The following is a 14,113-nucleotide window of genomic DNA, read 5'->3' as shown; positions in this document are numbered from 1 at the left end:
TACGGCCGCTCACAGATGAATATCTCTTAACAGAGCCGCATATCAAGGTCAAATGCATATTCCCCGAACAATAGTAAATAAAACAATACTAAATAGGGCTGCAGTTACTAAGTATTTTTATTTTTATTGACTGATTAATCTGAGGATTATTTTCCAATTGGAAAAGGAAACGAAGTTGATGTTGGCCTTAAAAACAGCATATTTGATCTGAACCACAAGGGTTCCTGTGATCGAACCTTGTGGCACACCTCATCTGAAATTAACACTGATCAGACTTACAGAGAGAATAAACTAAATGAAGATGACTTAAGAGGTGGACTTTCTTTTCCAGCCTTTTGCAGAAAATATCATTATAGAATATTATCGTTGTCAATTTTGCAGTTTGTCATTACTGAGGCTTGTTTTTCACCTTAAACTGCAGAAATTCTGAACCCATTGAATGTTCAAAATATCAGATGAACAAACCTCCAGTTAGCTCAGTTTATTTTCTTGAGTTCTTTCCTACTGGATGGATTTAAGAAATTGAATACTTACTTTTGTAAGATAGCATTTATAAACTAAAGAACTCTTGATTGAGCTTTGTGTCATCCTTTATTTCAAATGCATTTCTTCTATTTAGCATTTGTTCAATAGAATCTCAGTCAATACTTAATGACAGATGAACATTATGTCTTTAAGTGTCTCGTTTTGTTTTTTGTCTGACTGTAAAATCCAAATATGTCAAATTTACTATGAGACAAAGAAAACCAACAAATCATCACATTTGAAACTGAAATCATTTGGTATTTTTGGCTTGGAATGACTAATCTTTTATAAAAAAAATTGCTGCTTATTATTTTTCATCAGTTATCAACTAAATGCATCGTGTGTAACACAAAGCATCACCAAAAATTATGGAATAATCTGTAATGTTCAAAAGGATTTATTTCCCAGTGTTTATGTGAAGTTGAGTTAGGTAACCCAACTACTAAATGTTTTTATTATCAATCATGTTCTCATTTAAGCTGTCAAATATTTGATTTGCTAAATGTTAGAAAATTACCCCAAAGTTCATGTCGACATTTTCAGAAATGGTGTTTGTCCAACAAGTAGTCCAAAACCACAGATATTCACTCAACAGTTCTTATCAGCTAAACCAGAGAGGTTTCTTCTTAAAAGTTTGACTCACACTGATTATCAAAACTGTTATGGAATAGTTTCGTGCTGATCAGCACACTCCTTGTTTCTTGTTACACGATGATGCGTAGGCCTTGTTCTCATCAGATATTGATCAGATTTGCTCTGTGTCTCTGCAGCAAACTCAGGCTCCTTACAAGGCCCCAACACCCCTCAGTCCAGCAGCAGCTCCCTGACCGAGGCCCCCGGAGACCTGAAGCCCCCAACCCCTGCCTCCACCCCGCACAGCCAGATGGGCCCCCAGCCTGGAAACAGGTAGGAAACTCACCTGGTCAAACTGAATGGCCTGTCAAGGAACTACTCAGCATCTCAACACAAAGTACCTCAGAGTTTAAATGTCTTAAAGCTTCTTTTATCTCCTTGTCACATGTTTCTGTTGACTACATTTTCTGCAGTCTTTCTTTAGCTTGAGGAAGATGCAGATTCCGTAGATAGATGTCAGAAATAAAGTTTATTTTCTGGTATGACATATCTTAAACTGAATGTCAGCTGAATGCAAAGTGAGTATTTAGGCTTAAGAAGCAAAAAATATAAACTTAACTGAAAGAGACCCATGATTGAGCCTTGAGGCACACCCCACCTAAAATTACCACTGATGAGACATCGGAAGAGGCAAAAAATAATTGAGCTTCAACTCTGCAATGTTCTGAAGATGTTGACTCACTTTTCCAACCTTTTGCAGAAAATATTATGCTATTGTCAGTTTTTGTTCTTGTTCTATTTTAAAATAAATAGTAAATGCTCATTTTTGCGAAACTGGAACCAGACGGTTTTTAGATTAATTTCATTTTGATTGAGCTAATTGATTAATAATCACTTTAATCTTAACTTGTATTAAGCAGAGGTGACAGGTATTTCGCAGTTTCGTAGCATGTAGAAAAGGTTTGAGAATGACAAGTCCTTAATGGTAATTTTTCTGGTCCCCAGCATGATGCTTAGTTTCTAATACTAAAATATTCAATACACAACCTTTCAAGATATTGCGGTAGCAGGTTGTCTGCCACCCTGCTGATCCTGATTTAGAAACTCAAAGAAAAACTCTATAATATTGGGCTGAATCTGCATGTCGCTAATGATATAGCACCAAAATACACTTAAACACTATGAATTTTCCAGGACTGGAAAGAAGAATGCGGAAAGATGGAAACAGTACTTTTGTGTTTAAAATTTCTACACTGAGATCTATTTTCTACTCTATTCTAACGTCTGGTTTCCCTGTCAGGAATATGGGAGGAGTAAGTGTCCAGGATCCCTTTTCTGAAGGCAGCGATCCAGCCTTCCACCCCAAACGAGGCCCGGGACCCGGCGGCGCCCCCTACCAGCAGGGAGGAGGTCCAACAGACCCCTGCCATGAGAATGCAGTATGATGCCAACAAAGATCCGTTCGGAGGACCGAGGAAGGGTGAGGAGTAGGAAGAACACAGTGAAAATTTTGCTTTGCTAATGATCTGAAACACGATAGGTTGCTTTATAAATTACATCTAATAAACTTCTATTTTCCTGTATTTGTAGCTCATATGCTGCAAGTAGTTCTCAGAGCTCTGTTTGGTTAATGAGCAACTCATTTCACCTGTAAAGAAACTTAAATGCTCTTCAACATATGTTTTTACAGGACCAAATTGTTTAAGTTTTAGTACGTTCTCTCAAAACTCTGACCCTGGTCCATAATCCAGCACCATTTCAACTCAGATCACCCAGTGCCAGGAAAAACCCAGCGGCTGTCAGGCCGAGGATGAGCTCTTTAAAGGAGCAGTAGTGCGCTATGTTGGATTTGTGTTGTGGCTCTGGTCTTTAGTTGCGGGAATGACTGTGCTCTGCTGCCCCCTGGTGGTTGAAATCTCAACTATTACTCTTATTGAGGATTGCTGCAGTTTTTTCCTTGGTTACATCCACATTACATCACCACTGAGCAGTATTCAGCAGTATACCAGTCCTATTTCTTCCTTCTACGGCTACAGTCCATTTATAAAAACACGCAAAGAAAACTTTAAGTGCACCATTGGAGGTTTTCAGGAGTCGGAGTTTTCATTTTTGTTCTTCCTCAGGTCCTGGGCCGGTGAAGCCTTCGGTCCTGGTCAGATGCCCAGTGGTGCCATGCAGGACATGTACCCCCGTGGGCCACCATCCGGGCCCCTGACAGGGATGGGCCCCAGACCACAGTATCCCTACGGCCCTGGCTACGAGCGGAGGTAAGATACTGAGAGCCGTAGTACGTCTCACAACTACTGCTACTACTACTAATGCTAATTTTGTCTTGGTGTGAAAGAGAATAGATGACTGTTATTGTTACCACAGTTTCAAAACACTAAACTACTAATAAATATGTGGTGTACTGTTTGAGAGACAATTAATCTATATGAACAATGTATATATTACATAAGAGTGGACAGTGATGCAAAAAAGTGTAAATAGTCCAATATTTATAGTAAAAACATGTGATTTCTTTTTCATTTTACTACCTGAGGTTATGGGCTTCAGCTATGAAAATGAAGCATACTAAATGTTTTTAATACTTTTCATAAATAAAAGTAGATAAAATTCTTTTAAAAAATCTAGTTCTATTCACCTTTTCTTTACGTTTTTGGTTCTTTAACTATTTACATTTAGGGTATTGCCAAGTTTTCAACGGGAAACTGAAATAAATTACTTGTTTTACCCTTGCATTACTACGTTTATTTTAAAGATATATAGGTTATAAAGAATGTGAAATTGCTGTTATTTGATGACAGCCCTATAATTTATGTTGGTTCTGTGTGTTTCTGCAGGCCAGACCATGTGATTGGTCCAGACGGAGGCATGGCGCCCCTGGGGGCCAGAACAGCATGGGTCCATCTGGAAATGAGGCTGGCATGTATCCTGCCAACAGATACCCCCACCAGAGGTAAGAGGAGGCTCAGAGACAATTAATATCTTTAACCCTGTAATACATACAGCACACAGCTCCCGGTGTTCCATCAACTGTTCGTCTTGAACAATAATCTACTGTCAGAATGTCAAAAGAGTTTACTGGACGATGAAAATTACATTTTTCGTCCGGATGATGGCAGTGTTGTCTCACTATTGTACATACAGTGATGCTTTGGTCTGGCTTATTGTTACAATAATGTTATTGACATCTGTTTTAGTGCAGAGAAGTTTTTTTTGTTTGTTTTTTACATATTGGATATTTTGAGCAAAGTTTTAATTCCTATCAGTCTTTCAAGTGCAAATTATTGCTGACTCATCACTCTTTTCCTCAGGCATGGACATGATGGTTATGGGCAGCAGTATCCTCACAGCATGGCCTACGGTTCCCATCAGCCCCTGTATCCTCAGCAGCAGGTGACTATTCAGATTCTCCTTCACTGCAAAATGAACTACAGGTTGTGCCTGTACAACCTACTTGCAAGGATTTGTGTATATTCACAGTCTTCCAGGTCAACACAATACTGCGTGCTTCAATAGAAAGTGACTGAACTTTTCTTTTTGTAGTTTTTGAATATGTTTCACTCATTCATCAAAGGAGGTTCCTCAGTTCTAGCTGACTGATGGAGAGTCTATGGTATTCATTCTCACCACCAAGTGACATGGCAAGAGTCACATGTATCCGGGTGTGAAACTCCCAGCTGATGCATGACTTAAAAGTGTTAATGGTGGTGAAACTGTCTGAGATGCATCTAAAGACTGCATTATAACTAAGTGCTGTTGTACGCCGGCTATTGGTAGTTGTTCGGTTTAACTTCCTATTGATGGCCTTCTTCACTCCTCTCAAATCACCTGTCTGCTCTGCCCAAAATGTCAACATTGTTGTCCTCACAGGAGTTTCAACCACAAAAAGAGAAGTCTAGTTGCCTTCTACTAAAGGTCTTTGGACCTAAAGAAGGAAATTATTTATATTCACCAGAATAAATGTGTGAATACTGAAGACATCTTCCTTTTTAAAAACAAGTTTATTTATGTGGTACGTTTTCATATACGTTATCATTCAAAAGTTTAGGTCACTTTGAAATGTCCTTATTTGTCTAGTTTTTTTTATTGAAGACAATAATAAAAATGAATCAGAAATACAGACATTGTTAATGTGGTAAATGACTATTCTAGATGGAAATGGCTGATTTTAATGGAATATCTCCATAGGGGTACAGAGGAACATTTCCAGCAACCGTCACTCCTGTGTTCTAATGCTACATTGTGTTAGCTGATGGTGTTGGAAGACTAATTGATGGTTAGAAAACCTTTGTGCAATTATGTTAGCACATGAATAAAAGTGTGAGTTTTCATTGACAACATGAATTTGTCTGGGTGAGCCCAAACTTTTGAACGGTAGTGTATGTGATGTGTGCAGTCTGTATAGAGAAATACTCCTGCATGGATCACAGGCATTGGCTGTATCCATGACAACGGCCACACAACAGGAAACAGAAGAGTGTTTCCAAGGACATGAGAGCTGTGGCTGTGATCAGGTTATTGAAGGAGGTCTCTGTGTGTCTGCAGGGCTACAAGCGTCCCATGGAGGGGATGTATCCAGCTGCCAAGCGTCATGAGGGGGAGGCCTTCAGTGTGCAGCAGTACAGCTCACAGCAGCCCGACATGTTTGGCCCCTTTGGAGGAGGAGGTGGGGGCTACATGGGCCCTGAGCGCCGGCCTGTCCAGGGACAGTATCCATATCCGTATAGCCGAGACCGACAAGGGCCCCCACAGCACGGTATGATGGGCTCTGGACCGCCAGCAGTCTCTGGGGGTCCCAGTGAAGGTCCACAGGCCAACATGTGGCACCCCAGGACAGATATGGGTTACTCATACAGTCGGCAGGGTCAGGGGCCCCCTACCCTGGCATGAACCGAGGGGACGACCAGGAGGGCAGGGCCCCTCAGGACAACCAGTGGCCCCCCAGTCACCTAAGCCAGCGCCAGCCTCCTTTCCCCCCCACTCTTCCTCATCCTCATCCTCCATGCCCCCCCTGCCCTCCAGACAGCCCCCTCCTCCTTTCAGGCCACACCCACCGTCCCTAACCACGTGAGCCGCTCCCACAGCCCCTCCTCCTTTCCCCGACCACTGGGAGGCTCTCTGTCCCCCAACAGCACCCCATACCTGCCCTCCATCAAGAAGCCGGGGCTGCCAGGTGCCCCGCCAGGACCCCCACCCACTCAGGGCCTCCCCCTCGTCCACAGAGAAATCAGCTTTCCCCCAGCCTCTGTGGAGGCCACGCCCCCCAAACTGAAACCACGGCGACGGCTGACCGCCAAGGACACAGGTAGCACATACAGTAACACACATTAACACAATTGCATTACAAATAGTGATATAGTGTAACACACACACACACACACACACACACACTGTTAGACAAGAACATCCATCCATTCTCTATACACCGCTTTATCCTCACTAGGGTCGCGGTGGGTGCTGGAGCCTATCCAGCTGACTCGGGCGAAGGCAGGGGACACCCTGGACAGGTCGCCAGTTTGTCACAGGGCTACATATACAGACAAACAATCACACTCACATTCACACCTACGGGCAATTTAACCTCAGCATATTTTTGGACTGTGGGAGGAAGCCGGAGTACCCCGAGAAAACCCACGCATGCACAGGGAGAACATGCAAACTCCATGCAGAAAGATCCCAGGCTCAGACCGGGACTCGAACCGGGGATCTTCTTGCTGCAAGGCGAAAGTGCTAACCACTACCCCAGTGTGCAGCCCTAGACAAGAACAGTAACACACAATAACAAGCAAACACACACACTCATACACATTCACAACCAAATATACACAGTAACACAAACAAACAATAAGACACACAGACACATTAGCCAATACACAATAATGCACAGTAACACAAACACACTTGCTGACACACTGGCTTCTGTCATTCTGTGATTTAATTCATCAGGAACCCCGGAGGCGTGGCGGGTGATGATGTCACTAAAATCTGGCCTATTAGCAGAGAGCACCTGGGCGTTGGACACCATCAACATCCTGCTGTATGACGACAGCACTGTGGGCTCCTTCAGCCTCACACAGGTCAGACAAAACTGATTTAAAAAAAATGATGAAAATATCCCAAAAGTACAAAAAATTTTTTACGAAAATGTGTAATAATTTGTGTGTGTCACCTCCTCCTGTCCTCCTGCAGCTGCCTGGTTTCCTGGAGCTCATCGTGGAGTTTTATCGCCGCTGCCTCATCCAGATCTTCGGCATCCTGGAGGAGTATGAAGTGGGATTTGAGGGCAAGAAGACCCTGCTGGGACCCCAGCCTGAGAAGCAGGAGGTGCTGAAGGAGCCGCCAGCTGCGACCCCTGAACCTGACGGCTGGTCAGCAGAGGAACAGAGGATCCAGAGGAGGCCTGCGATGGAGGAGGAGGAGACGGCGCCGCAACTCACGACTTCTCAAGAGGAGACGGCAGACGGCAAACCTGTTGTCAAGGAGGAGGCGGAGGTGAAAGAGGAGCACCAGGAGCAGTCAGAGCCCCGCCCCCAGCAGGCCAGCAAGTACGACAAGCTGCCAATCAAGGTGGAGGAGACTGGGGAGGAGTGGGAGGAGGTGGAGCAGCGCTGGGCCAGACTCAGCCGACCCAACGGCTTCATCAGTGGCCTCCTGCACTGGAAAGCCGGAGGAGGAGACTCCACCACTCACATCCAGACACATTTTGAGTCCCGCATGGGGGAGTCCACTCTGCCCGAGCTGCTGGAGAGGGAGGGGAGGGAGGGAGGAGATGACGGGGGGAGTCCAGAAAATGAGAGACGTGAGCAGGGTAAGGACGAGGCAGACGGAGGCGTGAATAAAAGCCTGGTAGATGGAGGTGAAACGCAAGACAACAAACAAGGTAAAGACTTGAAGAAGGCAGGAGACATCTTTAAAAAGTGATTTTGATCAAGTTTTTTTGTTTTTTGCTGCTCAATTGATATTAGATATCTGCTGAAAGCGGATACCGTTTTCCTAATGTGCATAATTTAAGTATTGTACATCAGTTGTAGTAGCTGGTACCTTACTATTTAATCCTATAACATTCAGAAGAGGAGGGAATTAAGCTCATATAGGAACACCATGACAGAGACTAGAATGAAACTTGTTGACTTCAGGCCAGCAAATATATGTCAAAGTAAGCCAAGATAAAATAAAACGGTACTGCTTTGTGTCAGCAGGACATTTGAATACAGTTTTTGTTGCTGTTTATTATATTTCTGTTTGATAATAATTTAAATTTCATCCTAAGATTGGTCCCAATTATATTTTATTTAATTTTATTTAGCCTTTATTTATACAGGTAATCTCACTGAGACACTGAGTCTCCTTCTCAAGAGGGACCTGTCCTTAATTAGCATAAGACAACATTGAGTCACTGACAAACAACACTAAGAGACCTATACTAGTCAATATAACACTGAGTTCCAGACAAACAGGGTCATGACAAAACATAACATAGACATTAAAATGGAATTTATGATCAGACTCTGGCTTTCCCTAATCATACCGTAAACTGAAGTGTTTCTCTTGTCTGACTCCGCTTTTGTTGTGCTCTGCCAACAGACTGTCTGTCAGAGGTTAGAGGTCAGAGGTCACCGACTCCTGGCGAGGCTCGGAGTCCCATCAGCCATCAGGAGGACGAGCCTCGCTGCTGGGATGAGGCTCCTCTGTCCACAGCCGAGTCCTGGCAGGACTCTCTGGCCAAACGCTGCGTCTGCATCTCCAACATCGTGCGCGGGCTCTCTTTCATCCCCGGCAACGACGCCGTCCTGTCGCGGCACCCCGGTCTGGTGCTGATCCTGGGTCGCCTGGTGCTGCTGCATCACCACCACCCCCGCAGGAAACGGACGCCTCCCACCTACCAGCGGGAGGAGGAGCAGGGTCTGGCCTGCAGCCGGGACGAGTGGTGGTGGGACTGCCTGGCGGCGCTCAGGGAGAACACGCTGGTGACGCTGGCCAACATCTCGGGCCAGCTGGACCTGTCGCTGTACCCCGAGAGCATCTGCCTGCCCATCCTGGACGGGCTGCTGCACTGGATGGTGTGTCCGTCCGCTGAGGCCCAAGACCCCTTCTCCTCGGCGGGCGGCTTCTCATCCCTCACTCCTCAGAGACTGGTGCTGGAGTGTCTTTGCAAGCTGAGCATCCAGGACTGCAACGTGGACCTGCTGCTCGCCACGCCGCCTTTCAGCCGCCAGCAGAAGCTCTTCTCCACGCTGGTGCGCCTGGTGGGTGAGAGGAAGAGCCAGGTGTGCCGGGAGATGGCAGTGGCCGTCCTGTCCAACCTGGCTCAGGGCGACTCCACGGCGGCAAGGGCTGTGGCCCTGCAGAAGGGCAGTGTAGGGACTCTGATTGGTTTCCTTGAGGACAGCGTGGCCGTGGCTCAGTACCAGCAGAATCCACACAGCCTGCTGCACGCCACGGCCCCGACGGAGCCGCCCAGCATCAACATGATGTGCCGTGCTGCCAAGGCGCTGCTGGCCATGGCGAAGGTGGAGGAGAACCGGACGGAGTTTGTTCTGTATGAGAGCCGGCTGCTGGACATTTCGCTTTCGTCCGCCCTCAACTCCTCTGTGGCGGCCATCATGTGTGAAGTACTGTTTAAAATCGGACGCTCGTGACACAAACACCGCCATGGGGCATGCTCAGTGGCGCTGGAAGCAGCTCCGCTCATGTGACGAACCGGCTCCTATTATATTTTTATTTAAAGAACAGAAAACAAATGTTTTTACATACAAATGAATATATATAGAATATATATAGCTCCTCGGCTCCATCCGCAAATTTTTATTTGGGATTTTAAAGTAATTTTAATACAAAAATATTTAATACTTGTATTTTTAATTTTTTTATTCTTTTGGCAGTTTTTTGTTCTGTTTTTTGTTTTAACCAAAGTGTGACGGTGGAGAACGCTTGGTTTCTGGCTCTCTTCGATGTTTTTAAACAGACATGGTCGTTTCTTTCTGTTCGGGGGGTGGGGTTAGTTAGATTTGGGGCGGGGTCAGCGTTATTTAAATAGTGACACATGTTGTAGATAGGCCTTTCTTTTCTCATGTGGTTTGACAGAGACACTGATGTTCAGTCATGTACTTTGTTCTGGTGCAATAAGTTTGTTTTGGGCGTTTTTAAATGTGAATTATTTGACCATCTGCCGTTTGACCATCAGTATTTTGCCGAACCACAGCAGTATCAAACGAACAGGGGACTGTGTCACTTTCTGTTTTTTAAGAACTTTTTATGTCTCCTCCACCAATCAAATCCAAATTTTCCTCCACCGTCATCATCCTCCTGTAAATAGACGATGTATATTTGAGCTGCAATACATGGTGTCATGACTCGGTGACGGTAGCTGGTAATGAATTAACGGTCATCATTTATAATCACATTTCTGCTCACCTGAACGTTCAGTTTTGCTCTTCGCAGCAGGTGAAGAGTATTTTTTTTCTGTATTTAAAGAAAAGCCTCAGTTTCAGGATGTTTTATGGGGTCTCCTCTGGGGAGGGTGTGTTTGATCTGAGAGACTGTATGTACAGGAGGTCGGGGGGCGGGACTGTACTCATGTTGTTAACTGACACGACTTCAGAAACAGTTATAACAAATGTAAAGAGAGAAAAAAGAAAATCTCTACATTCAGAACGTCTCCCGTTTGATTTGACAGACGTTGTTTCTTCAGTATGAGATCTTTATATGTTCCACAACATGTTAAAGAATAAACGTACATGAACTCTGGTTGAGCACTGTGAATGCAGATCTGGGCTGGTTTTGTAAGCACAAGATCCAAACTGTGACAGAATTTAAAACTTACAGATGTGCAGTCACAGGAGCACCCCTCTCAGGCTGTGAAGGTCATTACACATCAGCATGAAGAAAACTATTAACAGATTCATGGACAGGCATTCCTCTCTGGTTTGAATACAGTGGTTTATAGGCTGTATTGGCTGAACGAGATTGTGTTGGTACATTCCACTGACGTGGATCTACATGAATTCTGCTTTATAAGATATATCTATTGCTAATTAGTACCCAAAAAAAGTTTCTACTCACCGTTTCCAGTCATTTTTTAATAATTAGCGTTTTTTTTTTTACTGTGGCGTAGTGATATTTACACAGGCGGACTAGGATTTGCAGTGCGTGCAGCGGTTTTTGGTCACGTGGACCAATAGGAGCTGAGTTCTGTTGCTGTGGTATCAGATCAAAACAACATGGCGTCGACTATCTACCACAGATCAGGCGTAAACTAACTGTGACGTCACCCGTTGGTTTCAACGCCAAGAAAATGAAGCCCGGATTTTGCTACTTCCTGGTCGCCGTTTTGGATTTTTTGGAGCCAGTGACGTAAAAAGCGTCATCAAACAGGCTGGACCGGAGAGCAACTAGGGGCAGGATTGGCTGAAGACTCTCTTATCCCGCCCACATTTTACCGCAGAGGCTTCTGTTGCTTTCTATCAAGTATAGCCACGCCCCCTGGCTCCGCCAACTTTAACGATTTATTTAAAATTCAGTATTGATTTATTTTAAGATCGACCACCTGATCTCTCATTTTGACCATGAAAACTAACGGGGAAAAAATCCTGAGCTGTAGAAAATCAGTCTATCAAATTTTATTTTTTCCAAAAATGAATTGGGGTCTATGGAGAAAAAGCTTTTTGGAGCCAACCCTAGCGGGCGGCGTGATATTGCAAGTTTTTGACACTTCCGGGTTGGCTTCAATTCTGGAGCCAGATGCTACGTCCACTATATATACAGTCTATGCCACAGATACGAGGAAAGATGACGAAAATAAAGGAAAGACAAGGAAACCGCCTTCAAAAGTTACTAAAAAAGGATCGAAACGATGCTATATGCATCTCACAGATGTCCAGGGCGAAGACGTGCAGGACTTTACACGGAAACGGTGGGAAGCTTACACAACCTGCGTTTAGGCTGTATTGGGACCATGGAAAAAGTGCCTAGAAAGTGAATTTCGCACCACTACACTGGATCTACGTGTTCAATGCATTTTTTCATAGACAATACCCTTCTAGACTCTGGGTTAAAAGTTCTACTCAGAATATTTGTCCGAACTTTGTCACCACCCAGAAATGTATCTTTATGAGAATACCCAAAAAACGAAAATCTGGTGCTGCTGTTTTTGCTTGTTTTAAGTGCTATGTTAATTCTGGCAACACAAAATCTTTATCAAATGTCATAAACACATCTACCAAACATTTGAACCAAGTATTGGTGCCTTAGTGTACACATAGGTGAATTCAGAGTGAGAAGTGTAGCTAATTTCTTGAAGGAAACCCTTCAACTTAGATGATTTGCACCCAGCACAGTGAAACATATAGTACATTTAGCTAAAAGCTTATGTGTCATATATTAAAAATATCACAACCTACTGTGTTATGAAAGATATAAAATAAAAATGCACACCATGGCCATAAATGGCTGACAATCAACCGAATTGCTACCACGCCCTCCTAAATCGGAATAATGGCAAAAATGGAATAAGACAAAAAAAATGCACAAAAGGTCAGAGTCATTCACAAGTATAGTATAAAACATTTATTCAAATAGGACAGTGTCTCTGAATATGAAAATATAGATTAATACACATACAAATACGTTGCAGACTCTCATACATAAGTTTGTGTGCCCTCATGCTGCGGTTGTACTGATGACCACTGATCACCCCAGTGATGGATCCTGGGGCAACAACTTCTGACTCAATGAGTATATCTTGCAATCCTGCATCACCAAACCTTTTTCCTAAAATACCAAGGAAAGACATGCATGTATGAAACTCACCTAGTCGAATCACTAGCCGCTTCATGAAATTGTCATTTTTCCAACGGATTTGTTGAGCTTTGGCATATATAGCTTGGTCAAAAACTAATATTACCTGGTCCAGTTCTAGCTGATCAGCAACTGCAACACTTCTCTTCGGAATTGTGTTAACAGTTGACATCTCTGTCGGTGAAGCCTCAATGACTGGAAGATAATACAATGCTGACTTTTGCAAAGTCGCATTACATTGAAGCATTGTATGGAAACTTGTCCAGATTGGCACTGTGCATGCTTCAGCCTCTGCATACTTCAATAAAACATATGCCAGTTCAGTTTTGGCAGCCGACACAGTATTCAGCCTGTATGTTTCTGCCTGCAATGGAACACTTTCCTTGTGAGAAGCTCTGTGGCCCTTGTCTTTTAGACTGTTGGTAGTGTTCTACAGGGATGCTAGGAGGTGCTTTGAATGTGTAAATTGCCTTCTGTAGCGGCGGTCTGTCTGATCCTGACTCACTTTCAGCGACAGAACTTTGGAGCATAATGCCATTTGTATGGTGAGTGGTTCCACCACCAGACAGTGTCTCCTCCCCAAAATCAATGTTGTCCCACACCGGTATTGTAGGCACCTTCTTTGAGAAACCCTTTGGGATTTTGTCTATATTCTCTAGCAGTTGTAGTTCAGCTAGGCTAGTGTCTAGACTGAGTACTGTGTTCCATGAAGCACAATGTCCTAGTCTACTCAGCAATGACAAAAGATTAGATGATCCTGTTAAATGGCGTACAGTTAGCCCAAGGCACAATGACTTTGGTGTCTGCTTTCGACCTTTAGATGCAAGGTAAACAATGTCATGACAAACAGATAGAACTTTTAGCCTAACATCATCGGGAATATCGACATAACCCACTCCTGTTGCCTCTTCTGATGCCCCTATAATCCATGCAATTAGATTATATAGTTCTTCTGGCACAACAGATTGAGCATCAGACACATTTAAATTGTCAGCGGTGGGAGGCCAGGGCCATGTCATACCAGGAGAGTCACTGAGAACCCTCTTTAAGATCAAGCCTGCACTGTACAGTGTCCTTGTGACATCAGTAGTATTCTGTCCAGATGTTGTGCTAGCCATGTGTTCACTGTCACTTTCAGTTTGGCTTTCAGCTTGGCTTACCTCAGTGGACTCAGTAGATGTACCTGACTGTGGAGGTACCTTTTGTAATAGTC

General features: G+C 44.0%; 1 protein-coding gene across 1 annotated transcript in view; it reads left to right on the top strand.

The window, feature by feature from the left end:
* The window catches only part of arid1b (AT rich interactive domain 1B (SWI1-like)), a 62,340-nt gene extending 51,474 nt beyond the window's left edge, over window positions 1-10,866 (top strand). The window contains 14 exon segments of the mRNA XM_051960605.1: window positions 1,296-1,431; window positions 2,399-2,486; window positions 2,518-2,585; window positions 3,222-3,365; window positions 3,942-3,973; window positions 3,976-4,057; window positions 4,416-4,497; window positions 5,650-5,974; window positions 5,977-6,078; window positions 6,081-6,134; window positions 6,137-6,409; window positions 7,051-7,181; window positions 7,294-7,984; window positions 8,689-10,866. Of these exon segments, the coding sequence (XP_051816565.1) occupies window positions 1,296-1,431; window positions 2,399-2,486; window positions 2,518-2,585; window positions 3,222-3,365; window positions 3,942-3,973; window positions 3,976-4,057; window positions 4,416-4,497; window positions 5,650-5,974; window positions 5,977-6,078; window positions 6,081-6,134; window positions 6,137-6,409; window positions 7,051-7,181; window positions 7,294-7,984; window positions 8,689-9,743 (3,263 nt within the window). The 3' untranslated portion in view covers window positions 9,744-10,866.
* The last annotated feature ends 3,247 nt before the right edge of the window (window positions 10,867-14,113 follow it).

This window comes from Acanthochromis polyacanthus, chromosome 16 (assembly GCF_021347895.1).
Source record: "Acanthochromis polyacanthus isolate Apoly-LR-REF ecotype Palm Island chromosome 16, KAUST_Apoly_ChrSc, whole genome shotgun sequence".
Lineage (NCBI taxonomy): Eukaryota > Metazoa > Chordata > Actinopteri > Pomacentridae > Acanthochromis > Acanthochromis polyacanthus.
This window is presented reverse-complemented; position numbering and strand designations above follow the sequence as displayed.